The sequence below is a fragment of the Myotis nattereri genome (assembly GCF_964212035.1).
Source record: "Myotis nattereri genome assembly, chromosome: 6".
NCBI lineage: Eukaryota > Metazoa > Chordata > Mammalia > Chiroptera > Vespertilionidae > Myotis > Myotis nattereri.
In genome coordinates this window covers 15,186,388-15,211,408 of record NC_138081.1, presented here as the reverse complement: position 1 = coordinate 15,211,408, position 25,021 = coordinate 15,186,388, and the positions used below count along the sequence as shown (strand labels likewise).

General features: G+C 48.8%; 1 protein-coding gene and 1 pseudogene across 2 annotated transcripts; one reads left to right on the top strand and one right to left on the bottom strand.

Annotated features, from left to right (window-relative positions):
• Positions 1-1,258: 1,258 nt before the first annotated feature.
• Positions 1,259-3,157, bottom strand: LOC308521572 (RNA exonuclease 1 homolog; the record flags this gene model as incomplete). The annotated part of the gene is made up of 1 exon (XM_081094637.1): positions 1,259-3,157. One exon carries the CDS (start codon positions 3,155-3,157, stop codon positions 1,259-1,261), a length of 1,899 nt encoding a protein of 632 aa, XP_080950763.1.
• A 9,218-nt stretch (positions 3,158-12,375) lies between these two features.
• Positions 12,376-13,697, top strand: LOC308521571 (Krueppel-like factor 17; annotated as a pseudogene). The gene is made up of 3 exons: positions 12,376-12,397; positions 12,515-12,684; positions 12,900-13,697. The product of its transcript is annotated as a Krueppel-like factor 17 (transcript).
• The last annotated feature ends 11,324 nt before the right edge of the window (positions 13,698-25,021 follow it).

Genomic DNA, 25,021 nt, shown 5'->3' with positions numbered 1-25,021 from the left:
TGTGTCCCTTATGGATCTGAGGAGTTATAATCTGGATGGTCCCACTATGACTACTGGGTACACTGGCTCTTGGATCTCTAAGGAGGTGCTAATTTAGCTTCTTCCTGAGGCTACCCAGCAGGAGCTATGGAGAGATCTGCAGATTCCTCTTCTTTGTTTGGGGTTTGGAGGTGCCTAGATGAGGCCCAGCTGTGAAGCAATGCAAGCTGCTGTGGGGCCTTGGGCTTTCTTTGGGAAGTTCTGGGTCTGTTTTGCCCAGCTTCAGTTTGTTAGGTAATTTTCAGATTGCAAAGGGCCAGGCCTTTCATATGCAAAAGCCTCTGCACACAGCTTGGGTGGGGCGGAGTCTCAGGGAATCAACAGGGCGGAGCAAGCACCTATGGCTGATCCTCAGCCCTGCCCTAAGAGGACCCGGGTCTCAGTGTCCCACGGTAATGGCTGCAAGCACCTAGAGAGAAAGCGCTATCTTGTTTTTTTTGTTTTTATTACTCTTTAAAAAATGTATGTATAGTTCACATTTTAAAAAAATTATTTTTATTGATTGCAGAGAGGAAGGGGGGAAGAGAGAGATAAAAACATCAATGATGAGAGAGAATCATTGATCAGCTGCCTCCTGCCTGGCTCCAATCCTGGTGGCCCTGCCTCCCTGCCAGGGACCCTGCCATCAGCCTATTGGCCCAGGCGGCCTGCTTCCGGTGCCCCCCATATACAGCTGGGCCCCCATATATCTCATCATCCAGCCAGCGTCTGTGAGGAGAGGCCTGGCCCCTGCACCCGGCTTGCCACGGCCCAGGAGCTGTGTGACCTGCGGCTGTGAGCAGAGCAAACTCCTAGGGAATCAGCACGGCCCGAAGACCCATCCAACCATTGAGATAACTGGACAGAGATATTAAGTTTAATCAGATTTTATCATGGTTATGATTTCAAAGTATATATATTAAAATTACATCTCAGAGAGGAAGGGAGGAGGGAGAGAGAGAGAGAGAGAAACATCAATGATGAGAGACTCATTGATGGGCTACCTCCTGCTTGCCACACCTTGGGGTTGAAGCCTGCAACACAGGCAGGTTCCCAGACCCGGAATGAAACCGAGACCATGGAGGTGGGACAGGAAATGACATGATGACAAATAACACAACAGATGTGCTATGGTTTACTGAACCATTCCTTTATTGTTAGACATGTGGGGCAAGAGATATATGTGATCACAAAGCACTTTCCCAAGTCCTAGTCCTGTCCACAACATGCTGGGCTGCGGTCAGCGCTGAGTCTCGGCGTCTTGTCCCATCTTCCAGATGACCAGGCGCATGCAGGCGCTGGCGTCCTCGCTGGAGCTGTGGCCATCCACGCGGTCCTGGATGACATGTCCGAGGTAGTGAGCCGCGAGGTTGCGAAGGGAGCGCTTGTAGGGGAGGCCGCGGCGGTGCGGGAAGAGCACCGATGTGTCCAGCACGGTGCCGTGGATGAGCTTCAAGGCCAGCAGGTCGCTCTGCAGGCTGTGTCCGATGAGGATGGTGCGGGTGTTGAAGAGCGTCAGCAGGGCGGCCTGGACGTCCCGGATGGAGGTGCTGGTGCGGGCCAGGTCAGCCGCGGTGACTCCGGAAAACCTGGTGTTGTAGTCGACGATGTCGCGGTCCGGCCTGACGAAGGTGTCGTACACCAGCCGCAGGGCGCTGTCCACCACGCTGACGCGGGTCAGCTCCAGGCCAGCGGTGGTGTAGCACATCTCACAGTCCAGGGCGTAGATGCCAGGGTGGGCCCCTGGGGGCAGCTCTTTGTCCAAGGTCTGCACGAAGCCCTGCAGGTCCTGCTGGCGGCTGTCCTGCACATGCTGCTGGGCCACCTGGCAGCCAGGGGAGCCGATGGCGGCCGAGCAGCACGTGTACTGAATCTGCCAGCCCCCAGCCGCTGGAGTGGGGCGCAGCCGCCCCCAGTGGTAGCGACATTCTTCCTGGCGCACACAGCGGCCCGAGGGGGCCACGAGGTACTGGGTGCCACAGCGGCAGCACAGCCTGCAGGAGGCGTCTTGGGGCGGCTTCTCCTGGGCGGTGAAGAGGACAGCGCCCCCCGGCAGTGTGGGGTGCGCAAAGGGGTAGCCGTTCTCCTTGAGCTGGGCCTGGGTGAGCAGGTGCTCCTTGAGGCGCTGGTACAGGATGGCCCCTGGCACAGGATCCTCCCCATGGGGGCTGTGCGGGCGCGGGAGCGGGAAGCTGGTCTGGGTGGCCAACTTGCCCCCCGGCACCACCTCCTGGGACACAGCCCCGCTGTCCCGGGTCTTGTGGAGACCGGCTCCAGGGCCGGGTTCCAGGCCCTGCATCTTGTGGAAGGTGTTGGCGGCCACTTCCCGGTCCATCCTCTTGCTGGGGCTCTGGTGGTCGGCCACCTTCTCCTCCTTCAGTTCCTTCCCTGTGGCTTCCTGGGTGGAGGAGCAGAACTTGAGACCCTCGTCCATAAAGAGGCGGAGACGGCGTTGAGGGGTGATGGCGGGCACTTTGCCCCCACACTGTGTTGGAGGAACGGGCTTCTGAGAAGTCTGCACAGGTGGGCCGCGGGCCAGGCGCTTTGGGGGCACGGGGCTGGTGGCCATGGACGCCTGGCCCGATGGGGCGGGTGCCTCTGGGAGCTGGCTGCCCAGCCCCTGGTTTTTGGAAGGCGGGCGGCTGCTGCTGCTGCTGGCCAGGAGGCGCCTCTTGGCACCTTCACCCAGGCAGGGCATGGGGACGCGGGCAATCCTCCTCTTGTCTCTGGCGGCTGAGAGGTGCATGGAGCGGGGCTTCGGGGCCGGCTGCTGGGCAGCCTGTGGCAAGCTGGCTGACTTCATGGGAGCCTGGTGTGCTCCCCGCAGCAGGTCACACAGCTCCTGGGTGGTAGGTAGCCCGGTGTGGGGGGCCAGGCCTCTCCTCACAGACTCTGGCTGGGTGAGGAGGTATTTGGGGGCCCAGCTGTATGTGGCGGGCACTGGGAGCAGGCCGCCGGGGCCAACAGGCTGATGGCAGGGTCCCTGGCAGAGAGGGAGAGGCACCAGAATGGCGGCAGGACAGGAGGCATTCAGCTCGGCCTCCTGAGCTTGCAGATGGCCGGGAGGAAACCAGCTCGGTGCCGTGGCCCTCAGGAGGGCTGGAACTCTCACTGCTTCACTTCCCCCGGGTGCCGACATGGTCCTGCTCTCCTGGGTTCTGGTGTCTGGAAGCCAAGGCTGGGTGCCCTCAGCTCTTATACTGGCGGAAAGCCCCGCCTCCAAGCAGATTAACTCGCTCAGCCAATGAATACTCCTGTACTTGGTCACATCTTCTCCCACCCTACTTAATCCGATCTTCTCTGGACGGACTGGCTTCTAGAATCCTGGAGCTCCCTTGGGACCGAGTCAACAGGAGGGAGCTCTGAGTGCAGAGGGTGGGCCCCATCCTCTGCTCAGTTCTCCCTGTGCCAGGCCCCTGAGTGCCCCAGAGTCACCCGACAACCGTGCCTGCCTCTGGGCCGAGGGGAAGAAGCCACGGCTCTCACAGGTCAAGAGGGCACAGCCCAAGTCCGGAGCAAGACAGGGGTCAGGCGCTATGACCTTGTGGGAGGGGTCACCCACATCTCGCTCTCCCTGCTCTTGTCCCTTCCCCTCCCCCCACCCCAGGGTGGAGCACAACTCTGATTGAATATGGGTCCCGGCACTTGTCTGCCAGGACTCGGGGTGTGTGGGACTGCATCTCCTTGCTTTGCTTGATGAGATGAGAGGTCCTCTATGCCTCCTGCCCAGGGGACAGAGCGGTCAGATGCAACGGCTCCTTGTTCTCGGCCTTCTCTTCTCTGGGGGGCTGCAACACATGGCCACCCCTCCATAAGGCTCCCTCCCCGCTTTCCATCTTGCTAAACGGAACCTCTGAACCCATGTAACACCCGAACTCTCCCTTCCTTCTCCCCCAAGTCCCTGGACACCAACATTCCACTTTCTGTCTCTGTCAAGTTGACCACCTCATTGAAGTGGAATTCTACAGATCTTGCCTTTTTGGGCCTGGCTGATATCATGAGACATTATATCCTCAAAGGTCATCATCCATGTTGGGAGCACGTGTCAGAATTTCCTTCCTTTTTTAAAGCTGAACACTATTCCTGGTTCATGTCTAGGCTCCATTTTGCTTCTTATCCATTCATCTCTCCATGCACGTTCCTCAGTGGCTGCTTCCATCTGAGATGTGAACACAGATGCCCAAATAGCTCTTCGGGACCCTGCTTTCCATTTCTGTGTGTATATAGCCAGAACTGGCACTGCTGGACCATTAGGTTATTTTATTTAATTTTTAAGTTTTTGTTTGTTAATCCTCTCCAGAGGAATTTTTTCCATTGATTTTTAGGGAGATTTGGGAGAGCGAGAGAGAGGCAGAGAGAGAGAGAGAGAGAGAGAGAGAGAGAGAGAGAGAGTTTGGTTGCCTCCCACACATACCCTGCCTGGAAGCTGGGTGTCAAATCCACCATGGAGGTATGTGCCTTTGAACGGAATTTGAACCCTCAACCTTTTGATCCGTGGGCTGATGCTCCAACCACTGAGAAACTGGACATGGTTGTTAATTTATTTATTTTTATCATCATTATGAATTTCATTTATATATCTTTAAAATAATATCCTCAGAAAGGAAAGATAAGGCAGAGAGAGAGAGAGAGAGAGAGAGAGAGAGAGAGAGAGAGAGAGAGAGAAACATTAATGGTAAGAGAATCATTGATTGGCTCTCTCCTGCATGCCCCACATTAGGGATGGCGCCCGCGACCCGCGACCCAGGCAGGTTCCCGTACCCTAAATCAAACCATGACCTCCTGGTTTCTAGGTTGATGCTTAACCCAGAGTACATATTCATCCGTCCATAAGCTCCTTCCCCCTTTTTTCATTTTGCTAAACTGAACCTCTGTACCCATTAAACATCCTAACTTTGCCTTCCCTCTCCCCCCAGTCTCTGGATGCTAACATTCCAGTTTCTGTCCCTGTGAATTTGACCGCCTCATTAAAGTGGAATTCTACAGAATTTGTCTCTTTAGCCTGGCTGATTTCATGTAGCATCATGTCCTGATAGGTCATTATCTACGTTGGAGTATGTGTCAGAATTGACTTCTTTTTAAAAAAAATATCAGGGGAGTATATTTTTTTCATTAATTTTCAGAAAGAGTTATAGGGAGGGAGAGGATCAATTGACTTTCACCTGCACACACCCTGATGGGACCTGGGCATCAATCCCACAGCTGAGTAATATGCCCTTGACTGGGTATCAATCCTGAGACCTTTTGATCCAAAGGTGGAGTCTCCAACCATGGAGCCATTCTGGCCTGGGCACTAATTGTAGTTTAATTGGATAGTGGCCTTCTGAATTGGTGTGAAGTGTTATCTCACTAAGGTTTCCATTTGCATTTCCCTAATGATTAGGCCAGGCCATCACTTAAGGCAGTGGTTCTCAACCTGTGGGTCACAACCCCTCTGGGGGTCGAACGACCCTTTCACAGGGGTCGCCTAAGACCATCAGAAAACACATATATTCCCTAACCAGTTTGGCTCAGTGGATAGAGCGTCAGCCTGCGGACTGAAGGGTCCCAGGTTCGATTCCAGTCAAAGGGCATGTACCTTGGTTGCAGGCACATCCCCAGTAAAAGGCAGCTAATCGATGTTTCTAACTCTATCCCCCTCTCTTCCTCTTTGTAAAAAATCAATAAAATACATTTTTTAAAAAAGAAAACACATATATAATTACATATTGTTTTTGTGATTAATCACTATGCTTTAATTATGTTCAATTTGTAACAAGGAAAATACATCCTGCATATCAGATATTTACATTATGATTCATAACAGTAGCAAAATTACAGTTATGAAGTAGCAACGAAAATAATTTTATGGTTGGGGGTCACCACAACATGAGGAACTGTATTAAATGGTCATGGCATTAGGAAGGTTGAGAACCACTGACTTAAGGCCTCTGTGTTTTAAAGCTCCCTGATAACATCCCTGTGCAAATCTATGCTCTACTGAAAAAAATAATAGAAATGGGCCAGGGGTTGGATTAAAAATGGTGGCAGAGTAGGCGGATGCTGCACAGACATGCTCCCAGAAACAAGCTGGAATTACAACTGAAATATGGAAAGTCTTCCTGAATAATCAACAGAAAACTCACAGGAGAGAACCCTGATCCCCAAGGACTCAAAGTAGAGTCTGCATAGAGACTGGTATGAGGGACAGAGGCGCAAAAGGGCTGGTCGGGCCCCCACAGATGGCAACTGAAGTCCCAGAGAGATATCTCAGCTGTAGGGGTGGAGGTGCCACTGAGAACTCTGGGATATAATCCTGAAGCTGGGCTCTCCAGCAGAGAGCACCAAACTGAGGAGGGTACCCACATAACATCTAGCTGTGAAAAGCAGTGGGGTGCTGTCTGAGAGGGAGAGATGGCTGGAAATTCAGGCACCCTCTTAAAGGGCCAACACACTAAATACACTGTGGAGCCACCCATTTTGTGCTTTGGCAGAGGGAGGGTGAAGTGTGAGAGCAGTACCCAGAAGTGGGGACTCTGGGGATAGAGCTCAGAAGGCAGACACCTCAAGTTTCCTGGTCTGAGCCATTCCCTCACACACGGAGGACATCTTTCCCACATAGACATCTGCCTTGCCTGGGGGGAAGACAATCGACACACCCTCTTGGGAAACACCTTGCCCTGAGGCCACTTAAGAGAGTAAAAGTAACTATGAGCCTCCAGGCAGAAGCAACTGCCCCACCCTGTTGAAAAATCTCTCACCACACCTGAGGATGTTTGCCTGGGGGCAATTCAACTCTGAATCCTATTAGTCTGTAGACAGAAGTGGTCTCTGAAGGCTTTGAGTCTTAGCCTGATCCAATTAGACAGAAACAACCTTTAACACTGTCCTGCACTAGAGATTGAGAGATATAGAGGATCTACCTAATACATAGTCACAAACCCAAACAGACAACCAAAATGAGGAAACAAAGAAACAACCCCCAAATGAAAGAACTAGAAGACGAGATAAATAAAGCAGAGATAAGAAATTTATCTGAATCAGAGTTCAGAGTAATAATGTTAAAAATGCTCTACAGTATGAAAAAAGATATAGTAACTATGAAAAAAATAGTCTGAGATAAAGAATGACATAACACAAATAAAGAATACATTGGAAGGAATACACAGCAGATTAGGGGAAGCAGAGGATCAAATCAGTGAATCAGAAGACAGAGTTGAAAATATCACTAAATTAGAGAATCAAAAAGAAAAAACAATTAAAAAACAGGAGGATAGCTTAAGGGAGCTGTGGGACAATGTGAAATGTAACAATATTAGAATAGTAGGTGTGCCAGAAGAGACAGCAAGGAAGAAAGGGATAGAGAAGGTGTTTGAAGAAATAATGATAGAAAACTTCCTTAACCTGGTAAAGGAAAAAGTCACACAAGTTCAGGAGGCACAGAGAACCCCAAACAAGAAGAACCCAAACAAACCCACACCCAGACACATCATAATAAAAATGCCAAAAATTAAAGACAAAGAGAGAATCTTAAAGACCGCAAGAGAAAAGAAAACTGTTACCTACAAAGGAGCTCCCATAAGGCTGACACACCTGATTTCTCATCAGAAACTCTACAGGCCAGAAGGGAATGGCATGAAGCACTCAAGGTAATGGAAAGCAAGGATTTGAAACCACGATTATTATATTCAGCAAGGCTATCATTCAAAATAGACGGTCAGATAACTCCCAGACCAAAATAGGCTAAAGGAGTTCATCACCACCAAGCCAGCATTACAGGAAATGCTAAAGGGATTGCTGTAAGGGATTGCTGAGAAGAAGAAACACAGAGAGAGAAACTTAGCCATACAGAATTAAAATGGCTATAAATAAGTACCTCTCAATAATAACCCTAAATGTAAATGGAATAAATGCTCCAATCAAAAGGTGTAGGGTAGCTGAATGGATACAAAAACATGACCCAACTATATGCTCTCTACAAGAGACTCATCTCAAAACAAAAGACACACACAGGATGAAAGTGACGGGATGAAAAAAAATTTTCCATGAAAATTGTAACGAACAAAAGTTGGAGTAGCAATACTCATATGCGACAAAATAGACTTTAAAAGCATTATGCTAAGCGAAATAAGCCAGTCGGAGAAAGATAAATATCATATGACCTCACTCATTTGTGGAATACAATGAACAACATAAACTGATGACAAAAAATAGAGCCAGAGGGGGAGAAAATATTCTAGAATATAAAAGAAATAATCCTGTTATTTGCAGATTTTTAATATTTCCTCTAACTTTTGTGATATCATACTATGTTAGTACAGTTTTGGTAATACTATTATACTTACAATCCTTTTATTCTTAAAATAATAATGTTTATAGCATGTAATATTATTATATGTAAGTTCATTTTTCTTGAATAATTGGTGTTTATTGCATGCAACATTGCCATATGTAAAATCATTTTTCTTGAGCTATTAATGTTTATTGCATGTAACATTATTATAGTTAAAATCACTTTTCTTAAAATAAAAATAAAAAACTAGAAAAAAAATCTATACTCTACCACTATGCATGACAAGCCTATTTCATCCCCAACAGTATTTGGCATTTCTTAAAAAAAATTTTAAAAAAAGGACAAGGAAAACCATCCTAATTTAATCATTAAAAAATAGTATATAACTTCTCTGATCACAACATGATGTCCTCACTTGTTTCCGTCACTATATTGTCTGTTTATTGTCGTCCTGTAAGGCCAGTGTCTTTGTAAGAACTTTCACACACGAATGATACCAACCCTTTGTATATTGCACTTGGTTGGACTCATCTCCCAATTAACTGACTACTTTTAATTTCACTTTTTAAAAAAATATATTTTTTTATTGATTTCAGAGAGGAAGAGAGAGAGAGAGAGAGATCGGTGATGAGAGAGAATCATTGAAACAGCTGCCTCCTGCATGCTGCACGTTAGGGATCAAGCCTGAAACCTGGGCATGTACCGGGAATCGAACCGTAACCTCTTGGTTCATAAGCCGATGTTCGACCACTGAGCCACAAGGGCTGGGCAAATTGCACTTTTTTTTCTTAACCTGCGGTTTTTTGTTTCATATGAACTAACATATCCATCTTCCCTATTGGGATTTATCTTGTGCCTTTTAAGCCTAGAAAGTCTGCTCCCCCTTCCAGTGAATTGATATAGTCTCACTTAAAAAAAAAAAATTTGATTTGAGAGCGAGAGAGGGAGAGAAACATGGGTCTGTTGTTCCTCTCATCCATGCACTCAATGGGTGATTCTCACATGTGCCCTGGCCAGGGACTGAATCGCAATCTTGTTGCATCAGCACCACATTCTCACCAATGAGCACCCCCCTCCCCCAACCCCCAACCCCCACTGCCCACGCCAGGACATAGTCTCACTTCTATTGTGTTTCTGTGCGTATGTAGTTTGTTCTCTGCACCCCCGACTTAACTCCATCAGGAGTTAATGTTGCTGTATGATAGACGGTGTGTATCTAATTCCCCCCAGAGAGCTAATCAATTATTCCAAGATTATTAACTGATAGTCCCTCCTGTCCCCCTTATTTGGGAAACGTTTTTTATTGCGTGTTAATGCCTTTTACATTGGCGGGTTTATGCTCTCATTTCTTTATTCTGGTGCCAGCTTCACTTCATTTCCCTTTGATTATTTTAATAGTCCCCATGATTCTCCCCCATGATTATTTTTAATCTTCATGCTGCTTACACCCTCGATGTCCTGAGGAAACCTCCTCCAGTCTGGGCTCCACTCCGCCCCTTTCCTGCAGGGCAGCCTGGAAGCTCTGTGGCCACGTGTTCCCAGGAGCTGTGGAGCCCAGGTGCTCAGTCCCCATGGGTTCCCACTGAGAGGGGGAGGGGGAAGGCAGGTGTCCCTAACGACTCTCCCGCCCTCCAGCCCGGGGAGGTTACCACATTACAGATGGGTTTCAAGACCTTCCCAGGGAGAGGAAGGTGGGGACCCCCACTGCTTGGGGCACCTCGCGTAGCTCCCTGGCCATAGGGAGCTGACACTGTCTGCTCACACAGGGGTTCCTCCCATACAGGAGCCCCCGCTGGCCCTAAAGATGCCCTTGCCCAGGGGGGGAGGATGTCCTGATAGCTGCCTGAGCTCCCCAGCTGAATCCGCGCTGAGCCCCTCCCTTGGGACTGAGCCTGCCACTTGCCACCGGCTGCGAAGAGCCAGGCTTGTTCACAGACATCAAGTTCAGTTCGCAGAGCCACCCCGTCACCAGGCATCCTCATCCCCGTCGGAGGCTCAGAGACCGCAGGTTGCACCGCTGAAGATTGTCTAGCAGGCCAGCGCGGGGCCAGGTGCGTTCACAGGCCTGCCTCTCTCCAAAGCTCTTTTCATGTGGTTTTTGGGAAAATGAAATTGAATGTGAATACTTATCTGAGTGTCTGGCCCCCTACTTTTTTTAATATGCACAGGTAGAAAACGGAGCGCCCTTGTTAACCTGAGATGACTACATGGGATGTGAGAAAGAAAATGAGGGGAAAGTAGCAGTGCTCACTAGAGAAGATTGTGGATATTACCGAACAGTGACTGGGTGTGCACCTGCCCTCCAATGGGAAAATTGTAGCCAGAGGGGCAAAGGGGGGTGAGCATGTGTGCGTGCTAATTATTAAGAAGTCTCTTTTAGTAACGCCAACAGGGGCACCTCTTCGTTGGTTAAATAAAAACCCAACCATAATATTTATATAAAAAGTAAAAATCACCTCAATGTTCAATAAGGAAATAGCTAAATAAGCTGGGGTACATCTCCATGACGAAATGTGTGGGCCTCGCCCTGGCTGGATAGCTCAGTTGGTTAGAGTGTTGTCCCTGATACTTCAAGGTTGTGTATTCAATCCCCCGTCAGGGCACATACAAGAGTCAACCAATGAATGCATAAATACGTAGGACAACAAATCTATGTCTCTCTCTAAAAAAAAAATTAATTTTAAAAAATGTGGGCCTTAAGCCCTAGCTGGTTTGGCTCAGTGGATAGAGCGTCAGCCTGAGGACTAAAAGGTCCCAGGTTCGATTCCGGCCAAGGGCACATGCCCGGGTTGCGGGTTCAATCCCCAGAGTGGGGTGTGCAGGAGGCAGCTGATCAATGATTCTCTCTCATCATCTATCTCTCTCTCCCCCTCTGAAATCAATAAAAATATGTAAAAAATGTGGGCCTTAAAACATGCTATCATCCAAACCCATTCATTGGTCTCTGTTTTGTGCCAGGAACTGTGGCTGGGGACAAGACAAAAAGAGGTGCTGCCTGCAGTCAAGGAAGGAGATAAGCTCATAAACAGGTTCAGAACTTGGACAGTGAGATGCCAGGGCTGGTGAGTGTGTGTGTGTGAGTGTGTGTGTGTGCATGTGTGCGTGTGTGTGAGTGTGTGTGTGTGTGTGGTGTGTGTGAGTGTGTGTGTGAGTGTGTGTGAGTGTGAGTGTGTGTGAGTGTGTGTGTGTGTGCGTGTGTGTGTGTGTGTGCGTGTGTGTGTGTGTGTGTGTGTGCGTGTGTGTGTGTGCGTGTGTGTGCGTGTGTGTGTGTGTGTGTGTGCGTGCGCGCGCACAGGGATAGAGAGTGGAGTCCTGGGAGGAGGAGAGGATTCTTCTAGACTTGGAGCGATCAGCAGGAAAAGTGACTGAGAAGATGAGACCTGAGCCCCGTCCTGATTCTTTATGAAGCGTTTGTCATGTGGGAAAACAGTTCTGACGTTAATTCAGAAAGGATGAAAAAGTCCACATAGTGTATACTATGGTTATTTTAACTTTTCTGCTCTTTCTTCTAAAATGAATCCTAACTAAAACATATTCCTGTCCCAGGGCCCTAGCGGGAAGGCAGCTGGGTGATTCGAAGGGAGTTTAATAAGGGAACTGTTCATAGAGGTGTGGGCAGGGCACAGAGAAACCACAGGGGCGGCTACAGCACCCGTGGCAAGTACCAGTGGGCGTCAGCACTTGTGGTCTGAAATGGGGGGGAGAGGGAGCCGTTCAGGAACCCCGAGCCAGAGAGAGCTGGGTGGAGAGGGTGCCAGCCCACAGTGACCGCCAGTCGGTGGATATCGTCAGTATTGACCCCACAGGGAGAGAAAAAGGAGAATAAATTTCCTGACTTCACCATCCCCCCATCTTCTGATCCTGAAACGGAGGCTGTGAGTCCCGAGTCCCCTGTTGTCGCTCAGCTCACCAGGGCGCAGGGTCGGCAGGGTTGGAGGGTGAATCACAGGGAAGCTCCTCTTATCCTTGGTCCCATCAGCGACTATATGATTGGGGTGGGGGTGGGGGGGCAGATGTCAACCTGGCAACACTCCTATGGAAACCTAGCTACTGCGAGAGTTCTTCCCAGAAGTCAGCAGCGGGAAATGGGGGTCGTGAGGCCTGAATGTATCATCGTAGCCACCTGCTTTCACCCCCAAGGACACAGCCTCCTCGCCCTTCGCCAGCACCTTGGCTGGGCAGGGTGTTTCACTCGGAGGGTGACCCCAGCCTTTATCCCTGTAGGGCCTGAGTCCGTGTGGTCTCGGCTCTCCTGGGTGGACCCGGCTCCTGGGCAGAGGGCTGTGAAGAAGCCCTTCGGCGAGTCCCTTGGGCTCCAGATCCAGGGCCAACCTCTGCGGCGCAGTCGCAACCCAGTTTCTCTGGTGCTTGGGATTCATCAGCCGCCCATGACGGTGACCTTCTCTGCCTGTTGGGCCGGTGGTGTGAGAAATGGGAATGGCGAGGGTCCGCGGGCACCGGACACATCCTTCAGGGTCCGCAGCTGGAGAGGACCCCCTGGCTTCTGCTCAGGAGCCCAGGCAGAAGGCAAAGGAAACGGGACCACAGTTCGATGTGCTTCTGCTTGAGCGTGGTAACTGCTGCCCCCAGGTGACTCCCTCCCTCCCAGACGGGTTACTGGCCTGGAATGTCTCCCTCTCCACCAGGAACGATGATGTTCAAAGGGCCCCAGACGATGCCCTGAGGAGAGCCCAGTATTCCAGGGGTGGCCGTGACCTTCAGTGGGAATGAAAGCATGCCCCCCAGTGGGCCACATTAGGACACCAACAATGCATTATGCTGGCCCCCACAGTACCTTCTAATAGAGACTCTTTAATCTAGAATGCTATTGCCCAAACCATGCCTTCTGCTGGGGGCCAGGCAGGGCTCCCCTCTTTGGCTCAGACGTTGCCCCCCCAGAGGTCCCCACAACTGTGGGATGGCCCCAGCTGGGTCCCCCTTATTGCTGACGTTAGAATCCTAGGACGCTTTTGTTAGCCAGCCAGCCTCCCAGGAAGACTCCTTCCTCCCTGAGCAGCCCACACCTGCTCCCCAAAGAGCAGAGCAGACGTGCAGGACCCCGGAAAGGGCTCCCAGGAGGAGAGCCCGGTTGCAGGGCCTTCCTGATGCCAGCATGAGAACTGTGGGAAAGCATACACCACGCGCCCCCACCTCCTGAGTCACCAACGCACACACACAGGTGAGAGGCCCTATAAAGGTGTGCGGGAAGTCTGTACGTGGCCTTTCTTCAGTTGGACGACATATGTGGATACACACCAGCTACTGGCCACATACATGTGATCAGTGCGGCCAAGAATTGATGAGGTCTGACCATCTCAGGCAACACCAAAGGACACATCTGCGGGTGCCAGGATCCCCCAGTCCACAGGCCAACGATGAACAGGTGGCTGGTCCTCCTGGCCTTTAGGTCAATCTCCTCTTCCCCTCACGTGGCTTCTCCACCCAGATCCTGCCTGCCTCGGACCAGTTAGTCTCTTTAGAGCAGTGGTTCTCAACCTTCTGGCCCTTTAAATACAGTTCCTCATGGTGTGACCCCCAACCGTAAAATTATTTTCATTGCTACTTCATAACTGTAATGTTGCTACTGTTATGAGTCGTAATGTAAATATCTGATATGCAGGATGGTCTTAGGCGACCCCTGTGAAAGGGTCATTCGACCGCCAAAGGGGTTGCGACCCACAAGTTGAGAACCGCTGCTTTATTATTTTTTTTTAAATTAAATCTATATTGTTCAGATTATTACAGTTGTTCCTCTTTTTCCCCCCCATAGCTCCCCTCCACCCGGTTCCCACCCCATCCTCTGCCCTTACCCCCCCCCACCACTGTCCTCATCCATAGGTGTACGAATTTTGTCCAGTCTCTTCCTGCACCCCCACACCCCTTTTCCCCCGGCGAATAGTCAGTCCACTCCCTTTCTATGCCCCTGATTCTATTATATTCACCGGTTTATTCTGTTCATCAGATTATTTATTCCCTTGATTTTTAGATTCACTTGTTGATAGATGTGTATTTGTTGTTCATAATTTGTATCTTTACCTTTTTCTTCTTCTTCCTCTTCTTAAAGGATACCTTTCAGCATTTCATATAATACTGGTTTGGTGGTGATGAACTCCTTTAGCTTTTTCTTATCTGTGAAGCTCTTTATCTGACCTTCAATTCTGAATGATAGCTTTGCTGGGTAAAGTAATCTAGGTTGTAGGTTCTTGCTATTCATCACTTTGAATATTTCTTGCCACTCCCTTCTGGCCTGCAAAGTTTCTGTTGAGAAATCAGCTGACAGTTGTATGGGTACTCCCTTGTAGGTAACTGATTGTTTTTCTCTTGCTGCTTTTAAGATTCTCTATTTGTCTTTTGCTCTTGGCATCTTAATTATGATGTGTCTTGGTGTGGCCCTTTTTGGATTCCTTTTGTTTGGTGTTCTCTGCGCTTCCTGGACTTGTAAGTCTATTTCTTTCAGCAGGTAGGGGAAGTTTTCTGTCATTATTTCTTCAAATAGGTTTTCTATATCTTGGTCTCTCTCATCTTCTGGCACCCCTATAATTCAGATGTTGGTACGCTTGAAGCTGTCCCAGAGGCTCCTTACACTATCTTCATATTTTTGGATTCTTTTTTCTTTTTGTTTTTCCAGTTGGGTGATTTTTGCTTCTTTGTATTTCAAATCTTTGACTTGATTCTTGAGATCCTCTGGTCTGCTGTTGTAACTCTGTATAATATTCTTTATCTCAGTCAGTGTATGCTTAATTTCTAGTTGGCCCTTTTTCATAACCTCGAGGGTCTCACTAGACTTATTGAGGATCTCACTAAATTTATCGGCGGTTTCTAGAAAATTCTTGAAAAACCTTAAAAGTGTGGTTTGGAACTCTATATCCAGTAGTTTGCTTTCCTCTATTTGTGTCATTTGTGACTTGTTTCTTTGTCTCCGCATTTTTTATGCTTCCCTGTGTTGATAGAGTGGCTTTTTGTGCTAGGTGTCCTATAGGGCCCAGTGGCTCAGCCTCCCCAATTACCTGAGGTGGACACTCTTGGTGCACCCCTTTGTGGGCTTTGTGCACAGTCTTGTTGTAGTTAAGCCTTGATTGTTGTAGGTATCACTGGGAGGAATTGACCTCCAGGCCAATTGGCTGTGAGAGTCAGCTGTCTGCAGTGGGAGAACTTCTGAGCTGAAGACACCCTTCTGGGGCGAGACTTGCTTCAGTGTGGCTTTGGTGCTCACTGAGTCTGCCGCCTGAGTGTGTCCCTTATGGATCTGAGGAGTTGTAATCTGGATGGTCCCACTCTGACCACTGGGTACACTGGCTCTTGGATCTCTAAGGAGGTACTAATTTATTTATTTATTTATTTTTTTCATTTTTTTAAATTTATTGCTTAAAGTATTACAAAGGGTATTACATATGTGTCCGTTTTATCCCCCCGCCCTAGACAGTCCCCTAACCCCCCCTATCCCCCAATGTCTTATGTCCACTGGTTATGTTATATGCATGCATACAAGTCCTTTAGTTGATCTCTTACCCCCCTACCAGGAGGTACTAATTTAGCCTCTGCCTGAGGCTACCCAGCAGGAGCTGTGGAGAGATTCCTCTTCTTTGTTTGGGGTTTGGAGGTGCCCAGATGAGGCCCAGCTGTGAAGCAATGCAAGCTGCTGTGGGGCCTTGGACCTTCTTTTGGAAGTTCTGGGTCTCTCTGATTCAGCTTCAGTTTGTTAGGTAATTTTCAGGTTGCAAAGGGCCAGGCCTTTCATATGCAAGAGCCTCTGTGCACAGCTTGGGTGGGGCGGGGTCTCAAGGGATCAACAGGGATGAGCAAGCAGCTATGGCTGCTCCCCAGTCCTACCCTAAGAGGCCCCGTGTCTCAGTGTCCCGGTAATCGCTACAAGCACCTCTGAGAGAAAGTCGCCCTCGAGTTCTGCCCGATGCCAGACAGTCCAGTTTCTCCCCGTATGAATCTGGGTCCCCAGAGACTCACCCGGAACTGGAGTTCAGAGCCGTCGGGAGCTTGTGACTCCCTCCTGATTGAAAAAGACAACCGTGTCTTCAGCCGCCAGCCCTTTTGGCATGCGCCTCCATACCTCTGCACTTTACTTCGGCACCTCCTCTGAGTCTCAGTGCTTTTCTCTTTCCTTTTAGTTGTAGAATTTCCACTTAGCCAGCCTTCCTGTGGTTCTGGATGATGTCCGTTTTGTCTTTTAGTTGTATTTTTGAAGTGGTTGTTCAAGACAGCAAACTCCGGTGTTTACCAATGCCTCCATCTTGGTTTCTCCCCAGGACTGCATTCTTTGAGAACCGCTGCTTTAGAGAAAGATTATGAGGCAGTGTTGAGTGAAGCCCATATGAGCTGGACCCCCCTCAGGGACTCTTCAAAAACTGTCTTGCATGCCCTTGTCTCTTTGGGGCCACCTACTGTTGCTGCGTTTAGCTACATGGACAGATGAAGTAAAGTAGAGATTGGGAGTTTTATTAGAAAGTTCTTGAGGCAGCTCAGCTGGTTAGCATTGTCTCGATACACCAAGGTTGCTGATTTGATTTCCGGTCAGGGCACATACAAGAAGAAGCAACCAATGAATGCATAAATAAGTGAAACAACAAACTGATGTTTCTCTTTCTCTCTCTCTCTCTCTCTCTCTCTCTCTCTCTCTTTCTCTCTTCTTTCCTCTCTCTCTCTTTCTCTAAAATTAATAATTTATTTTTAAAGAAAGCTGTTAGAATCCTGGGGATTTCCCCAAGGCCTGAGGAATTAAAGCTGAAGGGAAGCTATCTGCCCTAAGGGTTTAAAAAAAAAGGCCCTAGCTGGTTTGGCTGAGTGAATAGAGCATTGGCCTGTGGACTGAAGGATCCTGGGTTCGATTTCAGTCAAGGGTACATGCCCAGGGTTGTGGGCTCAATCCCCCCAGTAGGGGGCATGCAGGAGACAGCTGATCAATGATTCTCTCTCATCATTGATGTTTCTGTCTCTCTTTCTCTCTGTCTCCCTTCCTCTCTGAAATCAATAAAAAAATATTTTTTTAAAAAAGCTCTTTATGTCACTCCTCAACTTGCAATCCTTCAGTGACTCTCCTTGGCCTGCTACAAAAAATCCAAATTCCTCATCATAATCTTCCACAGTTTCCAGAGCCAGGCTACTAGTATGTTCAAATCCTGAATTTACCACTAACTAGCCATGTGACCTTGGGGAAGGTCTTCTGGTGAGAAAAGTACTATTGGCCTGTTTGGGACACATGCTTATTGAATCAGATTCTGTCCACCACTCATCAGCCACATGCCCAGAGCTTCTGTCTCCTCCCACCACTTTCAGACTTGGATGGAATGCCCCACCGCAGGGCAGGGGATCTGGCATCTCAAGTGGCCACCAGCAACACAGAAGCCTGGGGGAGTTAATCCTCTTGGGTAACATTTGACTAATGGGAGTTGGGAGAGACCCAAGCAGGTAAGTTCCCTCTTCTCCCCTCCCTTCCCTGAATTGCTGCAAGGCACTGTCTCTCCACACAGGCAGCCGATGGGGAGATCTCCCAAGCAGCCAGTGAGCACACCTGTTGTGCTTCAAGGCTTGTGGGGACGCAGGATCCCCCCTGCCATCACCTCCCTTCTCCCCTGCCTTGCTTTTTCTTTCTCCCTCTCAGTGCCTTGGGTTTACGCCATCCAAGTAAAATAGTGGTACTTTGTTCTTGTTTTAGGTTCTGTTTTCTAGGTGACTTGGGGGTGGAGGACAATCGACTGGGGCAGAGGGCAAACCCACTGTAACTTCGCCTCCTTACAGAGCTCAGAGACCAGATACCTGAGCATAAGGGCTCTCCTGAAAATCAACCAGGTAGTTCCAGACCTCATTTCTGGACTTCTCAGCCAGCCATTCTTCTGACCAGCAAACTAATAGAAAGGAATTTCCCCACGCTCTCCAGCGAGCTCTCCAGTGGCAGAGCTGGGATCCCAACCAGGATCTGTCCACTCCGCAGGCACCTCTCTTCACTCAGAGATGATGCCTTCTACAGATGCTGCCTGTGCCTACTCTGATGCCGAGCACTGCCAGGTGATGCCACAGTGAGATGAATCAGGGCAGGCTCCTGGGGTCCAGGAACCGTTAGGCTAGGGGCTGAGAGGCCCACCCAGGGGCAGCGCCCATGGAGAGGAGGGGCACCTACAGGGGAAGGTCGGACAGGCATATGCGCCCTGACCAGGGATTGAACCACCACCTTGGGGGTGTGCCCTGACTGGGAATCGAACTGGCAGCTTTTCAGTGCACAAGACCACGGTCAGTGAACGGAGCCACACTGACCAGACTCAGCAAAGATTTTTAAGCCTGCGATTCAGAGAGCACCCCAGCTGAGGGGGTTGGTGGTGGATGGCAGGGAAACAGCAGCAGTGTGCGGGGAAGAAGACTTCTCTTCTCAAGGAGGGGCCCGAGTCAGAGCTGAAGAGCTCATGGGGCTTCGCCAGACTTGCCATTTCCTGGCTGCCTACCCTGGGTCATGCTTGGTGCTGGACACCAGAGCTCAGAACACGATGGTGCCTGCTCTAGGGCAGAAAGATAACGGGCAATTCTGACCGTGCCGCCAAGGCGAAGAGCTGAACCTCTGCAGCCTCTAACTTATTCTGGGCAACTGGGGAGGTCCCTGCACCTTAGCTCTGCCTGCCCTCCCCTGCCCCCAGCTCTGTTCTGCAGGCCACCTCGGTCTGTTTTAATGGCCCCAGTGCACCTGGGCCAGGCCTCCAGGTGTCCTCCACCCAACTTCCAAGCACGGGGAGTGGATATGATATTTTTTTTAAAAGTAAGGCAAGAGGGCGCTCATTTGTGACCCAATTACTGGCCCCGAGGACTCAGGTTTCCAGCACCGAAGATCTCTTTTATGCCCACCTGGGCACTAGGCCCCTTCCGTGGTGAGGGGGTGAATGCAGGAGAAGGAATCAATCTACCCGTTAACAGTCTTACGCTGTCTGTGCCAGGTTTGGGCTAAGCCCTCCCAGTATTATCTTGTTCAACCAAAGGGTGGGAAAGATTAGTAGGTTTTGAATCCTGCCATTTCCTGGCTGTGTGGTCCTGGGCAATTTACTTCTTTCTCTCTCTTGCTTCTGATAGCAAGTTGGCAAGATTGGATTCACACTAAAATGATACTCACATTCGAAAAATGGTTTCTTTGACTGCCTGAAGGGAGAGCAAGGGGTTGCGGTGCTCCGGGTGACCCTGGAAGGACTAGGGTGAGGAAGTGGGAGATTAGAAAATGTCAGGAGTGATAATTAATGGGATTTGGTTGAAGGCGGGTCAAGGATGACTCCCGGGTTTTTGGCTTGTATTATAGGTAGCACAGAAGAGTGGATGAACTTCATGATGTAATTTATTTTCTATTTTTATGATCAGTTATACACGCAAAAGTATTATTTTTGTATGTGTGCAATTTAAAGAATAATAATAAACCTTATCTATCCTTTTATGTCACTTGAGAAAAAGTGGATACTAATTCATACATTTGAAGCCTTTGCACTCCCCCTTTGATCACATCCCCCCATCCTCCATAGAGGTAACCTCTATCCTGAATTTTGGTTAATTTTGCCTTTGCTTTTATTTGTTGTTTCTACATATATGTATCTATTATTAAACAATACAGTGATTGGTTTAATGTGTTTTTTAAAAAAATATATTTTTATTGATTTCAGAAAGTAGGGAGAGGGATAGAGAGAGAGAAATGATGAGAGAGAATCATTGATTGGCTGCTTCCTGCACACCCCACACTGGGGATCGAGTCTTCAACCTGAGGAGGCCACTGCTACCCCTATGTCTCAGCTGTATATGATTTTTAAAAATGTATTTTTATTGATTTCAGAGAAGAAGGGAGAGAGAGGGAGAGATTGAAACATCAATGATGAGAGAAACTCACTGGGAATTGAGCCCTGACCGGGAATTAAACCATGATCTCCTGGTTCATAGGTCAACGCTCTACCTCTGAGCCACACTGCAGGGCAGTTGTATGTGAGTTTGACTGTGGTTTTGGTTGAAAGAACACCCTGCATCCTGAAGGAAGGCGCCTTCACCTTGCAGGGGTGGCTTCTGGGCTCTGCTCTCCCTGAGCCTTCGGCTGCAATCTGGTCTTCTATCAAGCCAGCGGCTTCTAGGCCCCGGGGCACAGGGTACGACCAGTAAATTCTTTGGGCATGAGCTCATTTGACAGTTTCCTTGGCTATAAAATGCATGCCTTGGTTGGAGGAGGTGTTGTGTGGCCTGCCGTGGTGATGGATGGATAAGGTACTCTGTAGGTCCATGAACGGTGGTGCTGACAAACGCAAAGCAGGCAGAGGTGAATGCATACCTGGAATGTGTCTATTCTTGCAGAGCTAAAGCACAGCCCTTCCATGCTAGCAGGGCCAAGTCAGATCCATCTACAACCGGGTGGGAATGGTGCCCAACTGGGGACTCAGCACTGGGCTGTGAGTACGAAGGATGCTCAGCACTGGCCACAGCAGGTAGCCCCAGAGAGGGGAAGACTACGCTACTGAGACAAAGCATGACTCCATCCCTGCCACCGTGGTTGACAGAACAAGCCCTGGGGTGCCTGGGGATAGAGGCTGATCACGGTCCACCTGATGACCAGTCTTTCCCACGCTTTGTTGTGGGTCTTTGCAGTTACCTTGCCTTTGGCTATTAAACATGACCACCTGGCCCGGCTGGTGTGGCTCAGTGGTTGAGCATCGACCTATGAACCAGAAGGTCACGGTTCGACTCCCGGTCAGGGCACATGCCCAGATTGCAGGCTCGATCCCCTGGGTGGGGCATGCAGGAGGCAGCTGACCCATGATTCTCTCTCATCCTTGATGTTTCTCTCTCTCTCTCTCCCTTCCTCTCTAAAATTGATAAAAATATATATATTTAAAAAAAACACATGCAAAAAATATCACCGCCTGGCCTTTACATCACCAGGATACCATTATCCTCACTGAGATCAGGGAATCCAGTTCCAGTGATCCCCCTGGCAGCCCCCTGGCCCCCCCAATAGCATTACCAGCCTACAGAGGACAGCCATCTGAGCATATCAAGAATTCGATGTCGCTCGCCAATGCACTTCGACATGCTTTGGTAAAGGAGTGTTTTCCGGACCCCCTCCAACCATGTGGCTGGTGGCTAAACAGATTGCACAGAACAAATCCAATCCAGCCTTCCCATCTCCCTGAGATTTCAGATTCCTTCCTCTCTAGTATGCCAGGGAAATTCCGGCATTTCAAGTTTATTAACTATAGGCTACCACGAAGTTCAGGCTTTAATTAACCAAACCAGCAGACTATGAATGCCTCTCCCAGGTGCTCACGCCAATACATTAAATATTAAATGCCAAATCCTGATGAGCATCCATGGCCGTGAGTTTGGCCGTGCTGAGCCTTACATTCCACCCTGCTGGGTCTGTTTCCCACACACGTTCCAGTGGCTCCCGCCAAGGCAGGTTGGCAAGGCCTGTAACTCTTTCTGGCTGGCTTTCTCCTCTTAGCGTGGGCCTGTGCAGGCTGTGCTGGGATCTAACTCACGAAGGGCCTGGAGCCAAGGGGGGATGGAGGAGGGAAGGGCTCTGAGGCTGATGTCCTGGGAGACAGGAGACCTACAGAGGATGTTGTCTCCACAGACAAGACTATTTCAGGAGAATCTGGGGACTCAACCATTCTCAGCCTCATCCATGTCTGCGCCAATGTCCCCACCCCCTCTCAGCGTCCCACCCATTTCCCATCAATGCCCTTATCTTAGCCTAAGAGACTAGAGCAGATGATGAACCTATGACACGCGTGGAACTCATTTTTTTGGTTGATTTTTTTTTTTGTTAAATGGCATTTAAATATATAAAATAAATATCAAAAATATATGTCTTTGTTTTACTATGGTTGCAAATATCAAAAAATTTCTATATGTGACACGGCACCAGAGTTAAGTTAGGGTTTTTAAAAATGCTGACACACCAAGCTAAAAAAGTCCGCCATCACTGGACTAGAGTGTTGAGCATTTAATTAGCACTGCCACTTGGCAACCCAATGACACCCTAGGGCCAGTCCTCAGCCTTATGTGCCCTCCAAGATGTCCTGATTGCTGACCCTTCATTCAGAGTTCTGTTACCAACCCCAGCTGCAACGGAATTCTAGTGCCAACCACCTAACGTTAGCGCAGACCCCACAAGTTAAAGGGCCTGGACCCCAACAAGACTGCTCTTGCTTCAGATGCCAGCTGCATGTTCAGAAGGGTTCCCAGGCCACAGGCACTTCTTATTGACGGGGTAAAAACTGGGGATTCCCACAACCCCCTTTAGGTTCCATAATTCACTAGAACAACTCACAGAACCCAGGACAGCGCCATTCTTATGAATAACTATATTGGGACATGAATCAGCAGGACCAGCCGCATGAAGAGGCGCATAGGGCCAGGTCTGGGAGGGTCCTGAATGCACAGCTTGTGGGTGCCCTCTCCTTATGGAATCCGGACACATTACCTTCCTGACACCTCCGTGTGCTCACCAATGAGGAAGCTCCACTGAGTTCTGTGTGCAGAGCTTTTATTGGGGCTTCCTGACCCAGGCACAGTTGATTAGATAATTGGCTGGCAATCGAACTCAATCTCCAGGCTTTCTTTTCTCCCTAGACCTCACAGGGCTCAAAACCGCAACCCTTTCACCACATGGTTGGTTTTTCTGGCATGGCCAGCCTCAATCCTGAAACTTTTTAGGGGCCACCATGAGTCACCTGTTTGGTATAAACTGTCAGGGCTCACCATGAATATCACTCCTAATACTTGGGAAATTCCAAGGATTTAGTCTCTCTCCCAGGAATGAGGGACAAAAGCCAGTCAAATTCTTTATTATACAGCATATAGTGTGGTCAGTTTCCACCAGGCTAGCTTCTCAAGTCCAGCTTTTTATTCTGACAAGTTTCAAACCATTTAGATTAAACAATTCTTCACAATTTTGTCACAATTTGTGCTCTCCGTAAATTAATGTCCCAGTAATTTCCCCTTCTTTCTTTTCTGTGGTTTTATTTATTGGAGGTCAACCATGGTCTGAAAAGATTAAATGGAAAATTCCAGAAATAAACAATAACAAGTTGTTAGCTTTTAAAAAAATATATGTTTGTATTGATTTCAGAGAGAGGAAGGGAGAGAGGGCTAGAATATCATGATGAGAGAGAATCACTGATCTGCCGCCTCCTGCACGCCCCCTACTGGGGATCGAGCCCACAACCTGGGGAATGTGCCCCAACCAGGAATGGAACCCTGTCCTCCTGGTTCATGGGTCAACACTCAACCACTGAGCCACCCTGGCCAGGCAACAATTCATGTTTTAAAGCACCAGCCTTAACCTGTGATAAAATCTTGAGCTGTCTTGCGCCGTCCCACCCAGGATACGAATCATCCCTTTGTCCAGCATATCCACACAATACACTACCCGCCTGTTAGTCACTGAGTAGCCATCTCAGTTATCAGATAGAGAGGCCATATTAACATAACTTTTATTACAGTATATTGTTATAATTGTTTTATTTTATTAGTTATATTGCTAATCTCTTACTGAGACTAATTTGTAAATTAAACTTTATCATAGGTATGTGCATATGTATGGGATAAAACATAGCAGATATAGGGTCCAGTACTATCCATGTTTCAGGCATCCACCAGAGGTCTTGGAATGTATCCCCTGAAGATGGGGCGGGGGGAGTGGGGGCATTGGAATACTATCATCCAATATGCAGATCATACTCAAATTTCCCCAAGGGTACAATGTCCTTTATAACTGATTTTCCCAAAGAACTTATATACTTATATGCATAGCCCATGGCCATAGGTTAGTGAAGACCTGGGGGGGCGGGGTGTAAGGGCTGGAAAGAAGGGGGAAAAGAGGTGGGGGGAAATGGGAGATATCTGTAATATTATCAACAATAAAAAAAATATATTTAAGCATAATAACTGACTTCCCCTCCAACTTGGATCCAATCCAGGATCACACTTTTTTTTTTTTTTTAAATATATTTTATTGATTTTTCACAGAGAGGAAGGGAGAGAGATAGAGAGAGTTAGAAACATCGATCAGCCGCCTCCTGCACATCCCCCACTGGGGCTGTGCCCGCAACCCAGGCACATGCCCCTGACCGGAATCGAACCTGGGACCCCCCAGTCCGCAGGCCGACGCTCCATCCACTGAGCCAAACCGGTTTCGGCCAGGATCACACTTTGCAGTTTTCATATCTCGTTTAATCTGACACACCTCCCCAATCTTTTCTTTTCCTTCCTTCCTTTCTTTCTTTCTTTCTTTTTTATGACATTCAAAAAAGTTTTAAAAAACAACACAAATTTGTTTTGTGTGTGTGTTAATCCTCACCCGAGGATATGTTTCCATTGATTTTTAGAGAGAGTAGAAGAGAAAGGGAAAGACAGAGAGAAACATTGATGTGAGAGAAACACACTGATTGGCTGCCTCCTGCATGAGCCCTGACCAGGGCCCGGGACAGGGAGGAGCCTGCTTGTGCCCTTGACCAGAATCGAACCCGGGACCCTTTGGTCTGCAGGCCAACACTCTAACCACCGAGCCAAATTGGCTAGGGCAAAACAACACAAGTTTGTAATCTCACAATATGGCGGTCAGAAGTCTGAAATGGGTTTCACTGGGCTAACATCAAGTTGTGGCAGGACTGCATTCCTTATTTCCTTGCCTTTTGCAGCTCCCAGGAGCCTCTTGTATTCCCTGGTTTGTGGCTCCTTCCTCCGTCTTCAAAGCCGGCAGCATATACC